Here is a 24035-nt window from a genome sequence, read left to right as displayed (position 1 = left end):
TTTTTCTTCTTCGATAATACAACGGAGTATATATATATATATATACCCTATTGGCTATCATCTGCTGCACACGTGACTGAATTACATTAGAATCATAACAATCCATCAATTGGGTTCATCTGTTGTACATTAGAATTTTCACTATCCATCCCCCTTTTGCAAAACTTGTCCTCAAGTTTCACATTCTGTTTCAAATATCTACCCACCATTGGATGATGTCAATTGCAATCCACAAGCATTTCCAAAGTCTGCAGCAATATGTCTTGTATATGAAAGATACCAGTCTGGTAAATTGGAGCTCGAGCAAGCACTTGCAGCTTACCCAGTGGCTGATCTAGGATGAAATTGTTACCCGGGGTAATTTTAATTCAAACAAAAAAAATCCAATAAATGAATCATAAGATAGGATATTTATGAGCATATAAAGGTTTTAGAGTGTAATTTTGAGTTCAAATGGTCATTTTAGCCAATAAACATTAAGAAATGTCAAGCATTTGAAGTCTAAATTTGCAGGTACCTGTTACAGAATAATGTAATACGCATCATAATAGATAGAAGCATCATCTTTATTAATTGATAAGGAAGTCTTTATATAGGCATTACATTGAGTATCTCATAGAATAATAGATTATATATCATTTATCTAACATGTACTAATTATGACAAGATACACCAGAAGATTACGTAGAGTAATTCTCCTACAACACTCTCCATTGTATTGCGATCCTAATATGTCATTGTGCAATAATGTTGCCTCTGTAAAAACTTTGCCAAGCAAAATAAAAACTTCTTGTGTAAAATAAAAAGCTTGGTCGAAGGGAAAAATAGCACAAAACACCAACTATAGTTGAAGATAACATGTTGAATAGACTTCCCCTGAAGTCTGCAAAACAACTCCCCTTGATCGGTAACTCAATCTCGGAGTTTAGATAGATAACGTATATGAATGCTCTTCATATTCTTCAAAAGTAGCAATGGGACAATAATTTGAATATCAAATCCCGCCAAACATTTTTAAATCAAACATGTACACTTATCCGTACATGGATCAAAAGAAAGAGAATTACATGACAACTCAAAATAAGAGTTTACAATAAAAAACATATTCACGTGTGGTATGGATACAATAGGTATGGATAAATTGTAAAACGTTTTGAAAGGTAGACACTCGTGGCTTTTCAGTGATATATTGTTCACAACCTAGTTCTTTTTTAGCTGATCACAAAGCTCTGTCGAAGTTGACTCAGCTGCAGTTTCCGGATATATCCTTCCTATTTTACTAAAACAGCTATAACTCACTTAGTATAATAGATATGATCAAATTGATGGTGTCCTAGAAAGTAGACATATAGAAATTTCCAGTGATACCAAATTCATTATTTTCCAACAAGTGAGTTGCCCTATAGGTCCCATGGAAGTTGACCTACGAATATGGGCAAATTTTGAAATCGCTTCATTAAAGTGTCTTTTGTGTTGGGATATAGAATTTAACGTCATAATGTGATGTGATCAAACACTGACATATGTGTGGGTGCACTTAGCCATCATTTAAACCAAATAAGATGTTGAGTCAAGTATATTACAATAAGTACATGTATACTCATATCGTATTTATATATGGAGAGTTTTATCTCTTAAGACTATTACTGTAATACCCCGAAATTTAGTATTTACTATTTAGTACTCTAAAGTTATATTAACTTAGAATTAATTCAATTTTTCTTCTCATAATTCTCTTTAAAAACCAATTATGCTAAAGTACATACTTTCAAAGATAGAAAAAAATTATTTTTGTAAGTATTAGACCACGATTTGAATACGTTAGCTCATATTCTTGCGTATACTCGATACTTTGTAATCGAGTTTAAGACTAAAGAATTATCTTTTATGCATTATATTAGTATTAGATAATGCAAATATATTGAAAACCTTATGAAGGAATATACTAAATTCCTTTACTTTTTAGAATAACACATAAATGTGTTTGTTATATCTACATATATATATATATATATAATGCTTATGTCAATATATTTTGAACTTAGCTGATTTATTTTTATGTTTTACCCCATCACCATATTTGTTTTCTTTGCCAACAACCAAACTAACTAGCTAGGTCATCACTCAATATTAATTATTGAAAATGTTATGTGAGAATTGAACTTTTGTGTTCCTTCTTGGCCTATTTATAGTTGTGAGCTGCCTCACGTTTTCTTCACACTTCAAAATCAGAAATCATGCAAGTCTAGAGTTCCCTTAGTTGATATAAAACTCAACTATCCAATGTTTCTCAAGCTAAAATTCTAGCCTTCATTATTTCTCTCTTCCTCAAGTTTCTTTTTTAATAAAGTAATCCAACTTTGGATCCACATAAAAATTTCATTTCACCCCTGAAAACTTCAAGGTAAGTATATCTTACATTCTTATAATCTTTTGTCTTTTAAAATTTATCAAAGTGCATAGCTAAGGATAAAATGGAAAAAACCATGTTTTGGTAAGAGTTATATTTTCGTATTTTATAACATCTAAGTTTGTCCAAGGTAACAATAAAATTAAATTCCTCATGAAAAATGCTTCAATTTAGGCTTTTGAATTACTCAAAAATGTTTAGAAATAGAGAAGTTATGGCTAATCAAAGTTAGAGTTAATAAACTCACTGAATTCACAACTTTAAAACTCATATCTCACTGGCAAAAACTTTCCTTATTATGAGAGAAATGACTACTAATCCTTTGATTACTAACTAATATTATCTAATTACTTTTAATTTAAAGTACATTTACTTTATTTGCACATTTACTTTCAAGTTTATTAACTTATTTATTTCATGCATACATTAAGTTATTGATAAGTATTTTATATCTTGGTGTAAGATTATATATATATATATTAAGTATTAAAATATTGTCTTAATTAATAAATTTTGTGATATTCTATTGACGTTATTGAGTTGGAGGTGTGAAGCCGGGTGATTAGTACTACCCCGTGCTTAAGTGAATTGCTGGTAAATTGTTTTGTCCTTTGTGAGTTACCTTTGTGAGTTACCCTTGGGCCCTAGTCCCTATAGATAGTGCACTATTATACTCATAGGAGAATTGACCTTGAGTATATATACTTTGGTGTTGGCCTCGGTATGCTGAGGCTTATCCGTGTTTTGGGTAAAAGTGAACCCTAACATGTGACTTTGTGATTAATTATCAGTTTTCTTGAAAATTCACACAATTAATTGAATATATTGATGCTGATATGTATATCTATATGCATAAGTAAGAATTCATGTGACCAAATACACCTGGTTCCTGGTACATTTTACTTGGTTGTTCATATTTGAATTTCTCATTAGCCAAATTATTATAAGAATGTATTATGTACTTACTGGGTCTGTGTTACTCATGATGCTACACAATCTTATTTTCAGGTAATGAATAGATGCTTGGGGAATGAGATGAATCTACTAAATAAAATGATGGTTTTTCTTCAAATATTATTTCAAGACAATAAATGTGAGACTCATGTATCTTCGCTAAATTTCAGTATTTTCTAAATCCGCTGCATTGTAAAATAACTCTGATTTTGCTTCCTAATAAAAGTATTATTCAGACATATATTTCTATCAGTTTTATTAAGGAACTTTTATTGGTTTTAAGGTCACACCTCTAATTCGGAAACCATATTTTCATATAATAATGGTCTCGGATTTGGGGGCGTGACAATTAGAAATATGATGAGTCACAGTGGCACAAACCATGACAAAACCAAGTAGTTTAACTTGAAAAAACTTGTTATTCTCTCCCCCTAACGACAAAGAGACTAATTAACTCATCAAAAGTGACTAAACGAGATCGCATGTTAATGTCTTTATATAAGCAAACATAGGTAGAAGTTCATGTCTTATTCAAAGATAAAATTCAACATCAAATAACTCATCATTATGCGCTTGTAGAGGTGGAATTTGACACATAAAATATGTGGACAATAAATTGTTAACATAATCTGTTAATAAACATGCATATTGTTAGACTTGAAACACTAACATGCGAATCGTTACAATTGTAACGTCAATAATGGTGGTATAGATGGATACTGTAAAATAAGACACGCAACAAGCCGTAGCTTATGGTTAGAAAATATTGGTTTATCGTCGGAACCATGGGACCAACCAAAATATATCACGGTTGACCTATGCGGGCATCAATAACCAATACTGAACTTTTGTTTTACACTTCCTTGAATAGTTCACTGACTTTCTAAACCCCGAATGCTACGAAATTTTAGGATCAAATAAACATGGGTGTTAGGAATCCAATGCCACCGGCCTCACTATTGGAACTAGTCGAAAAGGTACCGAACTGGTTGGAATACTCGCCGGAGGTCAGTGACCAATTGTGTCGAGTGATTCACTATATTCCAGGTCTCAAATGGGCTCAAATTTTGTGAGTATGTAGCCTTAGATGTTAGGAATCAGTGGCCGCAAGTAGCACCCCAATATCACATCTAAAAGTAGGTGAACTGGTCCTCATAATGACAAGTCCGCAATCTGTAAATCCTGAAATTTTAGGCTTTTTTCAACTTTTTGTCATTGTTTTGGGTGCTCCATAACATCTAAGTGTTATGGTTTGAGTTTAACCATGATATTTGTATCACCACAACATATTGTATCCTCAAAGTGAATCATGATAAGCTAATTTCAGCTTCCATCTTATGTCTCATTTTCTTTTCTTTAGCGTAGGAGGGTGTATGTCACTCCTAAACTTTGCTAAAGAATAAGCTTGGATATTGAGCATAGTTAGTGAAGGATCATAGAAGGGGTTATGCACTTGTTAACGCATAGATTACGTCTCCATTACTTTAGAGAAACTTTATTGACCCGTATAACATTTTTGCTCAAAAGAATAGCCTATACGAGTTACTGATTCATTATTCCGAATCATAGTAACGTGAAAGAATACAATTCACACTATTTTGACGATTTGACTCTTGAGATGCGCTCCGTCATTAGTAGCGATACATTGCATTAACATATTGCTTTTGGTAATGAAACCATAATTGCATCGAGTCATTCTCGTATGTTGTTACTTGAACTTCACGAGAATTTTATAGTCAACAATTATATTGAGATCTTGACGATGAACCAATTAAAAATGCATTGACTAAGTAACATTAGTCACATAAACTTGAGAATAAACATATTGTAGTCATTCAAACTATTAACCGAAGCATTTATGCTTCATTATTTTCATTTTATAACCGCCATGTATAATTGCTTTTGTAATCTGAGATAATAGTAAGATATTCTCATGTTCTTTCATATAATGAGGGTCCTGTTTCAAGAACTTCTCATAGCTAACTCTCGTAAATTTTGACCATAATATTTCTATCTTTGAATTATGAGTAAATTAAAGAGAGGTTTTTTTATATTGAAAATGCTTATATTAACTTCCAGCAAAATACATCAAATGGGATAGAGGTCATAACAAAGCACCTCATCTAACAATTAACTACCACCTATTAAATCTAATAGCCATGAAGGCCCTTGCTCCAAACATATCCAATCATCCATGCGAGTTAGTGCAGAGCGAGCTAACTGACGGGCTACTACATTATATCTCTTCTTCACATGTTTCCAAGACACCATCTCAAACTCAGACATCATCAATTTGACTGCATCTAGAACTCCTCCTATATCACTGTAGTCCCAACCTTGTATTTTCAAACCATCAAGGACATTCAGAGCATCACCTTTGACTACAACTCTCCTTATCCCTATGATTTTACAAAAATCCAACCCATGCCATAAAAGCAAGAGCTTAGTGGCAGCTGGACTTATTGGGTACGACAAAGGCACTGATTTAGCACCTAATAACTCAAGATCTGGGCTCAAAACAACCATGCCTATACCAACCCTAGCATTCTCTTTGTCCACAGCCCCATTAAAAAACAAGGTCGGGTATGCAAAATGACTAACCTGAACTGAGCCTTCAATAACCCTCATAGTACCTCCATATGCGGGGGAGATTTTGCCTTCATTTTCAGCAAGCTCCAAGTGCCAGTCCAACACTCACTGAACAAGAATTTCGAGCTCAATATCCAACTTACCATGAACAATACCATTACACAACTTCCATATCCACCAACAATTTAACGCAAATAGCTCAATCTCTTTACTCGATCATTCTTTCACAACTTTGAGCAATAAATCAGTAAATGATTGAACACACCGCAATTTAATCACCCCACGCAACCAAGTCCTTTTCCAAACCTTCCTAACTTTTTGACATTCCCATAAACTATGCAAGACAGTTTCACTAGCACAATTACATCTACCACACATATTAGACGAGCACACTTTGCACTTGAACAAATGCTCAACACATGGGAAGAAAGAATGACAAGCTCTCCACAAGAATAACTTGACTTTGTTAGGAACATGAAGATCCCAAAGGATACTCCAAACAAATTTGGAGTTTGAAACATCATCCCCATTCCCACCACTACTACCCGTGCTCATCCCCAACTTCTTTAATTATATTTTGGAAAATATTTGTGTCTATACCAGTATGAACGTGTGCGTCCAAACTCTCCTTATTTCTATACATTTGTTAGTGTAAAAACAAAATTTTAGCCGTAAAAATAGTTTTGTTAATCAATAAAGATCACTTTTGTAAAAAATCAATGTAAACAAATACTGTTTGCTTAGCTGATTATATCAAACAAACATATGGATGATTATATGACTACTAACTTTCATAAATACCGTTCCATTTTTTTGATGTAATCGTCTTAGCAAACGATTTGTTTTAATTCATATTTTACAGAGATGATATTTATTGATCGATTAAACTTTTGAATGGTTAATTTTATGAAATCACAGTACTAAAACTATAAAAATAAGAGAGGGTGACATGTGTGTCCAGTATGGATACAAGTATTTTGCTTATATTCCTAACCAGCAGCACTTCACAGAATAAACAACTCTCGCAAATTAAATAGAGGTTCTCAACAACTTTTCAATAAATTGGTCCTTCTGGGAATCAAATTTTAAGATTGTTGGCGCTGAAGCCCTTTACAGTAATTTACTCTTTCATCTAAATCGTTCCGTGTAAACTCGAGAATAAAAAAAACAATTTCATAGTTGGGAAGTGAATAATAAACCCCTGAGACTAGGGTTTTGCCATCGTCGGTAGCCATGGAGGTCCCAATCCTCGGCAGCGATTCACTCAAGTGGCTCGAGTTCCCCGTTCCCTCTTCTTCTTCCAATGCTGCCTCCGATACTTGCGCCCCTCTCACTCACGACTGCGCATCTTCCATCGCCATTGGAGACCCTCCCGCATATCTCATCTACAGAATCCACAAGCACCTCCCTCACGCCCTCGAACTGTTCGAGCTCTGTCCCGACAAGGAATTCCCAAAACTCGGCCTGCGAATCACTTTTCCACAAGCACTTTCTTCCTCCGTTTTCCTCTGCAAAAATGAGGTATTCCATCCTCTTTTCTTATCTTCTCAGTGCATTCATTCACCGACTCATAAATTTGTTACGAATCGCAGATTGATGTTGGCTCCAGGAGCCATCCCTATTTGCTTTATGCACTCACCGTCGCCGGAGTCGCCTACCTTTTGAGGCTCGGAACCGTCTCTAACTATGCCTCCAGCTCTGTTGTTAGAGAGATTAGCTTGCATCCCCACGGGCCTATAGCAAGTGCGGCGGCGACGACCACTGGATGTCTTGTTGTAGGCCGGAACGACGGCTCCCTTGCTTGCTTTCAGCTTACACTTGAGTCCAATGCTCCTGGTATTTATCAATTTTCCCTTTGGTTCTCTCTGATTGAATCGTCCAAAATGTTCGGCATCGGTTCGTATTAGTCTACTGAGTGTAAAATTGTTTGTATACTGGATTTAGTAGCGTGCTGCTGTGTTGCACTCTGCTAATTTAAAATGTTGTTTCTTACTCCTGTAGGTTTTCTGCAAGAGCTTCGGGATGATCCAGGAATTGGTAGTCTGTGGGGTTTCATGTCAAGGTAGGCTTACTTAACTATTAACACCCTGTTTTAGTGTCAGCCTAACTTTCTGTATATCTGATGGGCTTTGCATCTAATTGTGCTCCCTAGTGTGTCGTAGACTTGGCATTTGAATGCCAAAGTCCAGAATATGCAGGCTATTTGTTTTTCTCCTCATATCTAAGTATCAGACTGGCAATTCTACCATGCCCCATACCCAATGTCGTTTGGTTGGGGGCAGAGCCTCAATATTCCCCACCTTAGATAAAACGATTCCCCCATCTTTTTGCTCTGTGACCGGAGAAAGCATATGTAAAAATTTTAATCAATATTATAACCTAAATGAAATACTAGGAGTTACATGAAATAGTCAAGTTGTATGTACAACTTCCAGTTATCTGTTCATTTATATTTTATGTTTGGAATGTTTTAGGTTAAATGACACATATAGAGATACTAGTGACTGACTAGGTGACTGCTTTTAAGAATGGACATTTGAGAGTGCCTAAATGGTAGTTGTGTTGTGACTCATAGCCTTTTCTGTGACTCATATGCTTTCTAGGCATAACTTGTGAGGTATCTTCTTGATTATTATGTTCTATTGTCCGGAAATGATATCCAACAAATTCAACTAGTGGTAAATGAAACTTATGTTGCAGGGGTAGGACGGTAGGGGCTGTCCAGGACTTGGCTATATCTATGGTGCGTGGGAAACCACTTATATTTGCAATATATACGGATGGGATGTTACGTGTATGGGATCTTTCATCTCATCTCAGGCTCTTTTCCCATAAATTGAATGGTCCAACAATGGCAGGCAAGTACCACTGTTCTTCTTATTCTTTTTATGATTGTTTTTATGTTGTCCTTAAGTAATTCCTCATTATTACCAGTTTATAAAAATAGAAAATAAACTTGGGGACAGAAGCTGGGTATAAGAGAGAGCGAGTTGTCTCCAATATGTGGCGATGCTTCCTCTCTCTAACCAAAACTTCTTTATTTTTACTCTTGCATCTTGTTTTGTTCATGAATGAACAGATCATATATATATATATATATATTATGTTTTTACATTATGTTCAGCAGTATGCTTTCTCTGTTGAAGTTAATACATTTCTCTTTCAGTCAAAAAAAAAATTTGAGTGATATGTATAACAGGTTTTTGGGTTTCCAGTGTCTGATGCTTGGCTTATCATTTTAGTAATCTGTTTTACAGGATTTGTTTTAACCAGTTACTCAGTCTTAAGGATTATAAGCTGATATAAAACTTAGTCATCTGTATGTGTGTGAATAAGCAAGCGAATGAAGCGATAATGATAATACAATGGCTGTCATTTGTTTGCTACATATGGTTGTCTGTAGGAACCACAATTTTTAAATCTTTCATTAAATTTGGTAGAATTTTGTCAGACATGGTTGTAAGATTTTTTTTTCAAAACTAATACAAATATATGTCGGTTATCATTTACAGTTTATAAAATTTTTGGCTGGATAGGCCACTCGTAAGAATCACTTGCTAGCTACTAGGATTAGTGGGGCCTATCTGGACTCATATTGAAAACCATGCCTTGCCAGAACTTGTATCTGGTTTATTACTTTAGATATATATTGAACCCTGCACGTGTTTTCTTTAAAGTCAAATCTATTCCAGGATATATAGTTAATTCCACAAACAAATAACAAACTTAATAAAGGCTAATATTTAAGTTGACGGTAAGGTTATAGGTACAAGTAATGTATATTGTTAAAGAAGGTACTATATATATATATATGTATATATAGGGCTTCTCAGCTGTGGACGGTGCGGATTCGGTGATTCCGGTGACCCGCAACGACGGCGCGGATGGTGCCGGCCGCACTCCCCCCCTCCCGGCACTCCTGTGGAATCTTGAAATTTTAAGAATCTGGGCACCGTGCGGAAATTTCGAGATTCCGGCCGGCGTGGGCCAGCGCTGCAGTTCTGGTCGGCATTGACAGGAGTGCCGGGAGGGGGGAGCACGGCACTATCCGCGCCGTCGCTGCGCGTTGCTGGTCACTGGAATCGCTGAATCCGCACCGTGCCCGTCCGCAACTGAGATTTTCTATATACATATATATACACGAAAATCCGAATCCATTTGACAATATCATAAATATGCTCCAAGAGAGCAGAGTTTAGTTTAAGTAATTTAATGTGAAATTTCTTGGCATGCGATTCAGGTAATAGATTGATTTCTCATGACCTAAAGGCTATGTTTGGTCAAAGTTTGTGTAGCTTTCTAAACTACGTGGATGTTCCATTATCTATGCTCTTCAGCAACAAGAATGTAAAATTCAATGAACTGTTCCATATATTATATGTTCTTCAGTTAATCAGAACATTCTTGTTTATTAAAAATTGCAAAATGATGCTGGTCCCTTCTTGGGCTGGAATCTTTGCTTTACTATGAAGACCACAGTTCCAAGGATTGGCCTGCATCATCACCAAACAACACCACAATCACAAAATGATGCTTTACCCACTAGTATCCCCATTTAAATGACAAAGCATTATTTATGTTTTTTTTTTCTTTCCAATTTGGCTGGTGCAGGAGCTGCCTTGGTAAGGTTGTGGATTGGTCAAGCTGACAACGATTCAAGCACAATCCCTTTGGCAATGTTGTACAGAGATAATTCGGTATGGACACACAATACAACTGTTAAGATTAAATTATTCTAACACAGGCAAAATTAGAATGCAATATGCCTTTTGTTTTGTTGGCAGTGCTTATGTATATCGTAGTTGTTTGGGATATTGTTATATAACTCTCTTCAACCTCAAGCGTAACAAATAAAATATGAAAGAAATATGGAGATAAGTCTGCTTCGGAAATACAATTTGGCACATCTTAGTATATCATTCGGAACATTCAAAAACGAATAGCATGTTCCTTTACAAATCTCACATCTTATTATTGAGATTCGTATTATCATAATTATGATGGCCGTATGTGATTTGATGTTTTGTTCGGTTCAAAAATACACAAAATTATTAGTTATGAATCTATGATGGCCTGGGTTTGGCCTGGTGCTTTTTAATTGGTGGTGGCTTACATATAAGCATGCCAGTTCATGAGCTCTTTCAATTCATTTGTCCTTAAGCATAGAAGAGATTGCTTTTTATTGAAGACTGATTGATGCATGGCACACATATCAGTTTATGCATTTCTTATTACTTGGGACCTAGGGATAATTAGGGCAGCCAGACCCTGTTGGTATCAGAGAATGCAAAGAAGGTACTTGTGTTTCTCTTCCCCTCCAGGATGATATTCTGGTAGGTTCACAAAGACGAATTCTGAAAAGGACAGAGACTTTTCCCGGTTAGAAAGCAGATAGTTCATTTTATTTGAATTCATACTACAGAAAGGAGTCCTAACCAGTAGGCTTAGTTCATGGTAGGCAGCAGGGTATACCACCCCCAGCTCTGGAAAGCTGGCCTATATTGATCATTTTGACTTAAAAAAAAATCAGAAGTGCGTGTACCCCCCCCCCCCCCTGTGGGGTCTCTTTTTCTCTCCCTCAGCAACCCATATTGTGCCACTTCATACTTTATAGTTATGTGGCCGTAGCTAAGAACTAGTAAAATATTTATCATTTTTGTATTAAACTAAACCATGGTACAGACTGAAATCAGCAATATCCCTCTAGCATGACCTGATGTTTCTTCTATATGCATTCAGTTGCCGAAGCCTGATATTATATTTGCATCTCTATTTTTGTTTCATCCGTGAAGGAAATTTGCTCTGAGGCTATCCACGTATATAGTCTTCATTGTAATGTGGCAGAAAGAATTGCTCTATTGATGGATCCTTCAGAACAAGTTATTCCTATTGAGGTAAAATAAATTTTTTTGTCCACCCACTGTTTCGATTCATAAGTTTTGTCTGTGTGGAGCAAATCTCTTACACTAAATATCCTATCAATTTGATTTCTTCATAGGATGGATGGATTGATGTCAAACTTGTTTCCAACAAGATATGCATATTGAAAAATAATGGACTGATGCTTCATGAGCTGCATAAAAATGTCAGCATGTAAGTGTATTCACTCCTGATTATGTTTAATTGACTTTGGTTAATCTGTATTGTTAGTTTCCTTCTAAGTGCTTTACTCTCAAGCCTTTGGGGTGACCATGAATTTTCATGGTCACTGGGTGGCTGAGAACATCAGTCATCATCTATTTATCAGAAATTCTTATGATAGTGTTTGGGTCATTTGCATTTGTACTTGTAGGGTAGATGCAGTTTGTTATGCTTTGCAAGAGGACTTTGTTGCAGATCAACTCTTTCAAAGTTCTGAGCATTCTTCGGATGACCTTTTTGTGATAACTCATTCAATATTGTCATCTTCAAAGGTATGCTGTCTGTGTCTGGACGTCTGGTATTGTTTATTCCTTGAAAATCTAATTCCTGATCAAGAATGTAGATGTGCCTGATTGAAAATCTGGTGTGAGTGTACAGATGAGTTTGAGGTTTTTTTTTTTTTGATAATAAACTTGTTTGCTAGTACTTACTAAAAGAGCTTGTTAGGTAGATAAAGGTCATTAGCAATTATAATCAGGGACAAAGTGGCTCCAATTAGGACAATCCACATAATGAGGGTGGAAGACAATTTGCAGACAATTCTTATTCTTTCCTTTTGCATATCCGATGGAATTTTTTTTGTAACTTTAAATAGAACATATGAAGCTGATTCTAAAATTTGGGATTAAGGGTGTAAATCAGTAACGGGATGAATTCAAATTCGTACACACACATGCATCATCTAGAGGAAGGATAAAGAGAGGACATCCTTTAAGAATTTGAGGATTTTTCTTATTCTACAATAGTTATGACTTAATTTGATGATTTCAACCATTCATCATCTAGATTCTCATGCAAGAATGATGCCTACAAAAAATCAACTAATTCTATAATCATTTGGTTGTTCAAAATTGTGCAAACAAATGTAGACCGTTCGATAAAATATAAACAAAGATTGTGCTAATCAAATGGTTAATATATATATATATATATATATATAAACATGATTATGAACCGTCATAGGTCATTAAAAATAAATTACACTTTCGAAGGCCTTAACAATCACCAAATCATTTGAAAATTTGTAGATGTGATCTACTAGTATAGATTTATAAAATGAACGGTGGAGATGTGATTTGGTGATTTAAAAGTTTATGTAATAAACTATCCCTTTTTTTAACCCAAAAAAGGGTTCCCTCACTAGAAGGGCCCTATATATATATCAGTCCATATCCAGAGTGAACTTACTCTGAAATTACTGAGAGGTTCCAATTTTAGTACACTTTTCGGTCAAATTTTTTCATCACAAGTGATTCAGTATTTAGGTATGCTATTCAAGATCATCTCTGCAAAATTCATCTAATTCGGTTATCGTTAAAGTATTTAAATTAGATTAAATCAATGAACGAATTAAATTTGAACAACGTAAACCGTTCATGTAAATCTCAATTTTGAAAGCTCAAACCACTGTCAAATTGAATGAAACTTTGCAGAGATGATCTTGAATAACATAACTAAATATTAAATCACTTGTGATGAAAAAATTTGACCGAAAAGTGTGCTAAAATTGAAACTTCACTCTGTAATTTCAGAGTGAAGGTTCACTCTGGATAGAAATTATATATATATATATATTTATTTATATATCAAAAACAAATTTATGAGCTTTTGTAAATTGCATGCTTGTTAATGGTTGCTTACAAATGCTTTGCTTGATGTGAATCTGTACAGGATCATATTCTACCGATTGTATCTTCTATTATCTTGCGTAGGCTGCTTCTTCCTGGCATTCATCATAATGCTGCTTTACGCACAACTTTATTGGATTATAATAGGCACTGGACTGAGTCAGATTTCCACTCCTTAACTGCTGATGGGTTGAAGAAGGAAATTCTTTCCCTGATTGAACATGAGGTTTACCTAGTGATTTCAATTGATTCTTTCTCATACATGCACATGCACACATTGGAGAGAGGGAATCACTTAAATGTTGTAACCAACTGATAAACTTTTTATATTGTGATAGGGTCTGACTGGTAATTCATCATCAATATTTTGCTGCTGGAAAATATTTTGTGCTCGCTATTTCCAGAACTGGTGCAAGAGCAACGGACCATGTGGCCTTCTTGTTGATTCCTCAACCGACACTGTTGGTTTAATTAGAAAGAGTTCAGTATCGTCTTTTCGTTCTTTGGAGGATATTGAGCGGGTCAATGATGGTATCTCACTGATCCCTTTTGTGAAGTATAATTGATTCTTGCTTCTGTTTTCAGGACTTTTTTGTCTTGTTTAATCTTTTGTCCTCTGTTTTTAAATATGGTTTCTCATACTAAAATTCATGCCTTATAGGCTCTTTGGATGAACTTGGCAATTTTCCGAGCTTTGGATTGGATTCATCTGATGAGGCTCTTGATTGTGATCTACTTGCTGAAATGCTCAGATGTGTCATTTATGTCAACCAGCAATTGGGGAAAACAGCTTCAGCTATATTTTATGAATTACTCATTAGTGCACCCCCAGTTATCTCATCTGAAGAAATTATTCCACGCCTTTTGAAGATTTTAGAAACTGGATATAGTTCAACAGCATCAATGCTCCATATATCAGGTCTTGGACCTGATGTTGCCTGGGAGAAAAAACTAGCAGATCACAAAAATTTGAGGAAATTTTCTATTGACATGATGTTGTCTCTTCATGCTTTGCACAAGAAATCTGGCTCATGGAGCCATATATTAAGTGTGATTGAGAACTATCTAAAGTATCTCATACCTCAAAAAATGATACAAAAGTATGATGCTGAAGTAGTTTTGGATATCAATGCCGCCATCTTGGTCCAGGCTACATCTCAAGTTGCAAAGGTTATGCTTGAGTCTGCACTGGATATTCACCTGTTTTTAAGCTATCTAGTGAGCATTAGTGGGCAGGTCAGTTGTTTCAATCTTTATAGTTATCAACTTTCTGAAATTCGTCCAGTTTAATAAGCACGTGAATTTATCATTTCCTACTTAGGTTACATTTTACTGATGAAAATGTACATGTGGTAGAATTATATTTTGCCTTGTAAAGTGACTTGCCGCTATCGAGCAATATTTCACTGTGTCTGCACAAAAGCTTCTTAAAAGTTTATATTCTCCTCTGGCCAAAATTTATGAGCTGGTGATAACCAAAGGCCATTGATGACCCTACTATGATTTGCTAATTGTGTGGTTTGGATTTCTGATCAGTTTGATGACAATGTCTGGAAGGTTGTATCCTTGGCATTGATTAACATTGATATAAACTAGCATGATTTTTGCTTCACAAGCTGTTGGTTACTAGATTTGATCAGGCCGCATAGATCGAAAAAAAGTAGGTATATGGGGTATCCTCTCTTGGTGATGAAAGAGTGCTGGAAGAGTATTTAGTGAGAACACATGAAGAGTTTAATGACTTTATTTTTTCAAGATTTATGATGAAAGGGTGTAAAACTGTTTGGTAGGAGGATCTCTAGACCCGTTTTTTTTTGGTTCCACATTTCAGTTTATACTACAGTACTCTGATGGTTGCTTCCTCAAACTTGAAAGTTGGTACGTAATGGTGTGTCTTGTCCGTTGCCTTTGGTCTACTTGTTGCTTTTGATATTATGTCTTACTCCATAGTTAGTGTTACCATTTGATATCTGCTTGTATATATATCATATATGCTTTTGTTTATTACTTTAGTACGATAGGAGACGACATGTAGACATTGGGTTGAAAGTCAGCCAACAAAAACATTATATCACTCAACTTTAATAGTCCTTCTGAATGAAGAGCCATCCAGTAAAGGTCTAACACATTTATTTTGCCCTTTCTTTTTGCATGCAGATTAATATGCTACATGATGATATATCCAAAATACAACTCGAGTTGATTCCAATGATTCAAGAGATCATTTATGAATGGCTTCTCTTACATTTCTTTGCCACCACACCATCTGAATCGGCGGCAATTGAAGATTTCAGCTCTCAGCTTTCATTGTTACAAATTGGTAATTAATGCCATCACTGGATCCTTTACATGTTTTCACCTAGTGTGACTAGATTTAATTGTTGCCTGATGATTATCCAATGTTTATGGTTCAGATAGCAACAAAGGCAGAAGATCATGGAATGAGAAGCTTGGGAAGTGCGAGTTCACTCTGGCTTTTATATTCTTACTTAATGTTAGAAGTTCCTCCAGAGAACAGAGCCACTATGATCTAAGAAGCATACCAAATGTTCAAGACATAGTTGATTCAGTACGGGAATTTGCGAGCTGGACCATGTTGGGTCAGAATGGAGAATCCCTTACTCTCCTAAGGCGTGCAGCAGATCTTGCATTCATCCTGCTAAGGCACGGGCAATATGATGCTGTTGAGGTTATTGCTCTACATACGTATTCCTACTAGTGGCTGAGTTTTTCTTGTTCACAAATGCTTTATTGGACTATTTACTTACTTCATCTGTTATTTATGTATTGTGTAAAGCACCTACTCACTATTGTGGAGGCACATTTACTAAAGGAGAAAACTTCTCACGGTATTCAAGCTACAGATGGTGGATGGTGCATACTTCATCATCTTTTAGGATGCTGCTTCCTTGCTCAGGCACACCGTGGGTTACATGGGGTCCTGAAAGAGAGGAAAGTTCATGAAGCTGTTCGCTGTTTCTTCAGGTATTGTTTTCTGTGCTCTGTATGTATCATTGATGACCTTTCCTAGTGAGTTGCCTTTTAAAGTGGCTTTGATTTTTTTTTTTTCTGAAAGTGAAAAAGCTTCTACTGATTGGATCACAAAAATCATTGTATAAGCAAGTTATTTATTGTGCCCTTGATTATATTCGTCATGTCACCTCATGTGTATAATTCAGTGAATTTTCATATTCGCACTAAATCTTCAAATCTACTAAGAAAACAAAAGAATAAAGACAAATTTTCACTATTGTTGTGATATGGTCATAATGTTATTGGCATCCCATTAAATCTCTGCATATGAAATATAGAAGGATAATGATTGACAATGAGTCTTAGTTCCTATCCAAAATTTCATGTATATCAAGCTGTACGGCTGAACGAAATATATGACTTTAGAATGACATAAAGAGAGCTGCGTGTGTGCTATTAAACTTTTCTCCTACTCAGTTACGGGTCAGTTTAATGTGCATGTAATAAAGAAAAGAAAGCTTTCAGTTTCTACCATTTGCCTCAACTACTCTACTGTTGATCATAGTAAAAATGAAAAAGTATATTATTAAACCAGAAAAGAGGGAAAATAATGTGCATGCAAAAGAAATAGTAAAGGTTTTATTAGTATAATCATGCCTGATGCTGTGAAATGCTTTTGGGATTATTAATGTTTCCAATTTTCAATTGCTCATTGACTTAACTCTGATGAAAACGTATGCTGTGATATATCTATTCAGAGCTGCATCTGGAAAAGGATCAGCGCAGGCTTTACAAAGCTTGCCTCAGGAAGCGGGGCTGCCACCACTTGGTATTAGTGAGTTATGCATTGAACAATTAATGTCATGAGTTCTGCTTTTGTTTCCTGTTTCTGTTGCCTTACCTTTCTCTGGTTCAGATGGTATCGTATCAGATGCTGCATGGAGGCTCCATTACTATCAGTGGGCAATGCAGATATTCGAACAATATAATATTAGTGAAGGTGCATGTCAGTTTGCTCTTGCTGCGCTTGAGCAAGTTGAGGAAGCTTACAGTTCAAACAATCAGTCCCATGACAGGGCTGCATTGAATGAATCAGTATCTACCATCAAAGGAAGTCTTTGGGCACATGTTTGCAAGTTTACTTTAGATCTTAATCTGTTTTATGATGCATATTGTGCCATAATTTCAAATCCAGACGAGGAGAGCAAGTACATTTGGTTGAGGCGTCTTATAATTGTTCTTTATGAACGTGGTGCTATAAAGGTCTCCCATTGCATTTCTAATTCATTATTGTTTGTCTTTCGACCTTTTTTGTCTTTCTTTCTTACTAGTTTAAAAGTGCAGATTCCTCAATCGAATCTAAGGGATTGAAGCCAGCTGGCTAATTGCTTAATTCTTATATAATTTTGTTCTCTTTTCATTGATTGCAGATTCTTTGTGGTGGTCAGCTGCCATTCATTGGTCTTACAGAGAAGGTAGAACAAGAGCTTGCCTGGAAGGTATAACTTAGTACAAGCTGTTGGCTATTGTGTATTAATATAGACTCGTGTTATTTGCTTTTTTTTCTTTTATGTCCTGGTGATAATTTTTCTTTCTTTAAATCAAATTTACAGGCAGAACGGTCAGACATTTTAGCAAAGCCAAACTTATATAAGTTGCTATATGCATTTGAAATGCATCGGCATAACTGGCGAAAAGCAGCAAGCTACATGTACCTTTATTCTGCTCGTTTGAGGACTGAAACATCTCTCAAAGGTTACCAGCAATTGTGGCGATCACTGAAAGAGATTCTGAATGGGCTCTCTGCTGCTATCAACGCACTTCATCTTGTTCATCCAGCATATGCTTGGATTGATCCTCTGCTGGAGAGAAATACTCTCCACAACGAGCAGTATCCAAGTAAAAAGGCTAGAATAACAATTGAAGACCAGCGTGAGTGATGAAACCTACAAACAAATTGTGTTCATTTGTACTTATCATATTATGACTACCGTGCATATTTTCATATACTATATACGTATAGTTTTTTTTTTATCATCAAATGTTCTGTGGATAAATGCTCACCAATTACTTCATTAAATTCAATGATTGATTATTTAAACCCTAATTACTATCAACATATATTTTATTCTTTCATATGGAATTTAGCCCTCACCTGTAAATTTCATTTCTGAAAAGAGATTATGAATATATGAACAAGATAGGAGACTTAAATGTACATGTACGCAGACACATACATATAATTTTACAAGCTGCACACTTAATCCTTATTGGAAGGCCTTGTACATTTTTGCATGCATATTTGTGAATAACTGAATATATAGATACCTTTTGTAAAACTTTCTAATCTAGTGCTTTCTTTTTGTTTTGTATTGCAACAGCAGGCAATGATGTTGATCTTCAAAGTTGGAAATTTTATATAGATATTCAGAAAATTGAAAATGAGTTTGTGCTTACATCAGCAGAATATCTGCTGTCACTGGCACACGTCAAATGGACAAACACAGGTAACATTTTTTTGCTAAGGTTATGTACCTATTCACGCAATTACCAATAAGATTATAATAAACCAGAATCTCCACGTTTTGGGCAATTCTTATTATACAAAGAAATAGGTTGTACAAATATTATATAGATATATGTATGATATCAATTTCAGAATAAAAAAAAGTGTCCAGGTTGTATGTGTTCCTAATCTCTCCCTAGTCTATGTTTTTGCATCCTGCTATAAAAGCATTAGGGAGGGGGAAATAGAAAATAAATAAGTGAGCACCGCCTAAAGAACCTACTGGTGATCTAAATAGTCAAAACTCTTTTTGAGATCTTCACAAGTCTTGGAAGAATAAATGAAGCAGAACTACATATGCATGAGCAAAATCAAAAGCTCTGCTATAGAAATTTGGCATAAATGTTATGGAAGTCTGGACATGGGTGATGGAGTGATAGTAGTCATGTCCTTTTCTGTTTACAGCTGTATAATAATACTGTCAGTGTTAAACTATTAACCCAAATCAACAGAAACGAAGCACTGCAAGTCTGCAACTGTTACGGACTTAGTGATCATAGTTTATTCATCACATGGTTTCCTCTGCCGTGTATCATATTCTAACTCACAAACCCAGGAGGAAAAGTGACAGTAAAGGACTGCTTTTTGACAAGCCCTCATAGGTTTTACCCATCCCTTTCTTTTGAGTCGGCCAGTTTGTCCCAACCTTTCTGAGCAATTTGACATCTGAATCTGAGGGTTTGGCTTGAAGAATTTTGTTGGAAATGTTTGCTTTGCCTTTTTGATTTACCTTTTATTGTTCGGATTCTATTTTATTCTCATCTTTTGAATCAGGAACAAAAAGAGCACCATTAGAGTTGGTTGATCTCTTGATTCAGACGAATCTATATGATATGGCATTTACAGTTCTCTTAAGATTCTCTAAAGGTTCAGAGTTGAAGAGGTACATGTCTATATCATTCACTATTACATCTATTTCTTTATATGCTTTAAATGTAACCTGAGGTTGATTTTTTTTAGGGGATTGGAGAGAATTTTTTCTGCTATGTCACTGAAATGCTGTCCGCATATAGTTGATTCTTCAAGAGTTGGGTAAGATAAGTCTATTCCATGCCAAGCCAAGCAATTGCCTTCAATACTTTTAATTTTGGCTCAATCAGGATCTTGTAATACTTTCTTTATTTTATGGCTAGGCTACATAATTCTTAATTTGAAGCTAAATGATGCAATTCATAACTTTCAGGGATGATCCCACAAAACAGGGTCTTCTTTTGACATCTTCAAAGGATGAAGTGATCGTTCATGGTTCGCCAGATATGTGTTTATCAAATCAGCAATCCAACGGAACTAGTCAATGGGGAACCCTCGAACTTTATCTTGTGCGTATCTTCTGCATCTCGTACTATGTTTGATTTATGTTATAGTCCAAATTTGGGGTCTCAAGGGGCTTATAAGGAAATATGTTGTTGACCATGGACTGGCCAAGTTTTTCTCTTAAATTTTTGCAAAAAAATAACTTACAAAAAGAAAGAAGGAAGAAAAGAAAACAGAAAAGAAAGAAACAGCTAAGTGAACTGTGATTATGATTCCCGTCGATAGGTGAATTTGGTCGTATTTCTTATTTGAGCTGTCACCCGCTTTTAAAATATAGTATTCTGGTGCCATTAGAGATTTAGGTGTACAACGTGTATATTTGACCCTCTCAGGTTCTGGACTTGTGATATTCTCAACACAAATGTAGATGAAAGGTTGCTCTTTTTTCCTTGTCAAATTAGTCATTAAATTATACTAAATGAAATCAGGACATTGCATGGATATTCCATAAAATGGGCTACATTGTTTTTTTATTTTTTTTTATTTTTACTTTCATTCTTCATGATTTTCCTGTTCTCCGTCCTTGCCCTTATGCATTTTTTTCCGGTATTTTCAAATTGTTCTACATTCACAATATGCAGGAAAGATATAAAGTGTTCCATGCACGTCTACCACTAATTGTTGCTGAAACTCTTCTTCGTACGGATTCTCAAATTGAACTGCCTCTTTGGTTGGTTAAATTGTTCAAGGTAACTCTTTACTCCGAACCGGACCAAAACGAAGCAGTCTGTAGGTTATTCATGTGATGTAATTCATTGTTTCATAATCATTTTTTTTATGGGATAGCTTCAAATGACACATTCTCTTAACATGACATAGCCTTATGACATGCACTTTGACTGTCGACAGGACGGCAAGAGGGATAAAACATTGGGGATGACTGGCCAAGAATCAAATCCGGCATTGTTGTTTCAACTATATGTTGATTATGGTCGATATAGAGAAGCTACGAATCTGTTGCTTGAGTACATAGGTTCTTCTGCATCCATGGTAAAGTCAAGCCTTTTCTTTTTCATCTTAAGCTGCTAAATTGTAGCTCATCTGATATCATCTGTACTTGTCATATCATTTGATATTTTGTGCTTGTAGCAAATTGCATTATGAATATGTAGAGAATCATAGTGGCACACAACCAGTAGGGTTTGTTTTCATGTACCTTGTACTGCTTGCTAAATTGGACATGTATGTTCATGGTTATTTGATTTGAGATATCAGTAGACTTACATTGGTGGGTCATTGTGGGCTGTTTTACACAAACTTGAAAGCGCACTGTCACATTGAAAATGTAAAGACCTTTCATTAACACAGCTGGTAAAAAAAAGGGGGTATCTTGAATTCTTCCAGTTTCATTATTTGCTTAGGCTAAATAGGCTTTATAGGGAGGGAGTGCGTCTTTGATTTCTGTCAGTCGTTTGACTTATTATTTTTCCATTGACAGAGACCTGCCAACATCATGAATCGTAAAAGACCATTTGGAGTGTGGTTTCCCTATACAACAATTCAGCGCCTCTGGTGCCAGCTGGAGGAAATGGTAAAATCAGGTTACATGGTAGATCAATGTAAGCAGCTCAAAGATTTGCTACATGGAGCTTTGCTGAAGCATCTGGAACTGGTAATCTATATTTTTCAATCTATGGCTACGTGAGGGATGAATAGTTAGCCTTGTCTCGGTGTAAGAAATGGTCAACATTTTTCATCTGTTGTTTTAGGTAAAGGTGGACTCGGAAGATGCACTTGGTTGAGTTACTTCAAAAAGAAAAAAAAGATGGAAACACTTGTCATGCAATCTTGAAGACTCGCATCATTTTCTGTAAAGACATGCTGCAGCTATAACCGGGCAAGATTGCAAGACTAACAAGACAGTACTGGGCCTCCTAACACAGGATATGAAATGCTTGGTAGTTGGTACTCATCACAGTAACTGAAATGAGGCCTACCTCTTAGGATAAGAAAACTAGAACACAACAGATTGTATTTTCGGTTGCAGCAAATTTTAGCTATTGAATTCTCACAAGAAAATTAAAGAAGATGGTGTTGATAAAACCAAGATGAGCTTTTTGTATTAGGCAGCAGGAAACTCACCTCTGTACGTTTTAACTCGGAGGTGATCACTGAAAATAGTTATCTCCGAGCCACATGTATATAACCACTTGCAGATGGGGAATATATTTCTTCATGATTTGTGAACTTGCTACAACTGCAGTTTATACTGGAAGCCATCACTTTCTTTTGTTGGTAAAATTGGAAGTTGATGCAAATTCGTTGATCAATCTACGAAGTATAACTCAGCAACCAGTGCATTGTTGTTGTTAAGTATTTACGTCTAATGTCCATTTTGTGGGCATGGAATAGAAGCAGTGAGGAGTGGTGTCAATTTTGAATCCGTTATTGTATGTTTGCTCTAGCTTTTGAAGTTGAGCGGGTTTTCTTTATTAATTGTGTTTTTAATAAAAAAGAAATTAACGTGGAAAGAAATAAAAATTGTCTTGACAAAGATTTATATGAGATGTACGTTTGTTTGGTTTTGCAGCTTAGCAAGCAGTTAGCTAGCAACTAATAATTACAAGGAATGAGCTGCATGTAATGCAGTGCAACTCAAAAAGCTAACCTGCGAGAATGCAGCAGACGTGAACACTCTTTTATTTTCTCGCTCTCATGGATCAGATTGCGATCCGGACTCTCTCTATCTCAATAAAATGAGACTCGATTTGCATGTACGTACTAGTACTATAGATCAGACATTCTTGCAGAACTCAATGAAGGTTGTTGTGGAGAATTTGACGGGATCGCTCTTCCATGTCCAAGTTGAAAACAATGCCACAGTTGCTGATCTCGAAGAGGGAAATCGAAACCCTTACGACCGTCTCATCTTGATTCTTCATGTTGATCATCATCGTAGTTATACCATCAACGACAATGGTGATGGGGTTTCGCTTGTCAGTTATGGAGTCCGAGATGGCTCTCACATCTATGTATTCTTCAATCCTCTTGATGATCATGCCTCACCGTTTTGTGCTTGATTGACTGCCCTGATTCTCTCTTGGATATATACCTGGCTATCTACCTCCAATGGAAAAGTAATATAAGGAAGAAGAAAATGAAAACATATATGCCATAGTTCGGGGAACCATCTAATCATTAGGCGGATTGGTTATCTACATAAAGTTTATTGTCCTTTTAGCTCAAGATCTTAAACATGTATGGCCACAGCCACTGTTCTAACTGTAATTTCTTTTTCTAGTAACAAGAACGAAATCCCCATATTATTAGTGTTTTCGCAATGAGAGAACCCTAATCCATTACCAAAGCATGATGGGGAAGAGATCCCCATTAACATGAACTAATTATTAGTTCATTTCTTCTGCTGACAGTTATATATCAAGCTGTAAATACTAATTAACAAAGACACTACCACTTGAGGATGTCAAAGTATTATTATTCCGTCACTATTTACTAGATA

At 35.7% G+C, this 24035-nt stretch overlaps 1 protein-coding gene across 4 annotated transcripts; it reads left to right on the top strand.

Moving 5' to 3' along the window:
• Nucleotides 1–7118: 7118 nt before the first annotated feature.
• Nucleotides 7119–22873, top strand: LOC126798624 (nuclear pore complex protein NUP160). 4 transcript variants are annotated; one of them, XM_050525634.1, is made up of 26 exons: nt 7122–7474; nt 7546–7789; nt 7955–8015; nt 8654–8811; nt 10565–10650; nt 11746–11847; nt 11952–12046; nt 12246–12366; nt 13766–13948; nt 14061–14253; nt 14384–14958; nt 15880–16042; nt 16137–16411; nt 16520–16707; nt 17454–17530; nt 17612–17958; nt 18126–18194; nt 18309–18627; nt 19080–19202; nt 20036–20144; nt 20222–20293; nt 20445–20580; nt 21157–21264; nt 21425–21565; nt 22014–22187; nt 22285–22873. In XM_050525634.1, exons 1-26 carry the CDS (start codon nt 7187–7189, stop codon nt 22315–22317), a joined length of 4440 nt encoding a protein of 1479 aa, XP_050381591.1. In that variant the 5' UTR covers nt 7122–7186; the 3' UTR covers nt 22318–22873. The 4 variants fall into 4 exon arrangements, with proteins under 4 accessions (XP_050381593.1, XP_050381591.1, XP_050381592.1 ...); XM_050525635.1 differs by having other exon boundaries at nt 7123–7474; nt 17454–17524; nt 19077–19202; XM_050525633.1 differs by having other exon boundaries at nt 7123–7474; nt 19077–19202.
• The last annotated feature ends 1162 nt before the right edge of the window (nt 22874–24035 follow it).

The sequence above is a fragment of the Argentina anserina genome, chromosome 6, assembly GCF_933775445.1.
Source record: "Argentina anserina chromosome 6, drPotAnse1.1, whole genome shotgun sequence".
Lineage (NCBI taxonomy): Eukaryota > Viridiplantae > Streptophyta > Magnoliopsida > Rosales > Rosaceae > Argentina > Argentina anserina.
Note: the sequence above shows the minus strand (reverse complement) of the source record. Positions and strands in the feature narration are given on the sequence as shown.

Coding starts and splice junctions, on each gene's coding strand:
- LOC126798624 (XM_050525633.1), top strand. CDS start 7,187: ATGGAGGTCCCAATCCTCGGCAGCGATTCACTCAAGTGGCTCGAGTTC. Junction 14,254..14,383: donor TATTGAGCGGGTCAATGATG/GTATCTCACTGA, acceptor CATGCCTTATAG/GCTCTTTGGATGAACTTGGC. Junction 22,188..22,284: donor TGCTGAAGCATCTGGAACTG/GTAATCTATATT, acceptor CTGTTGTTTTAG/GTAAAGGTGGACTCGGAAGA.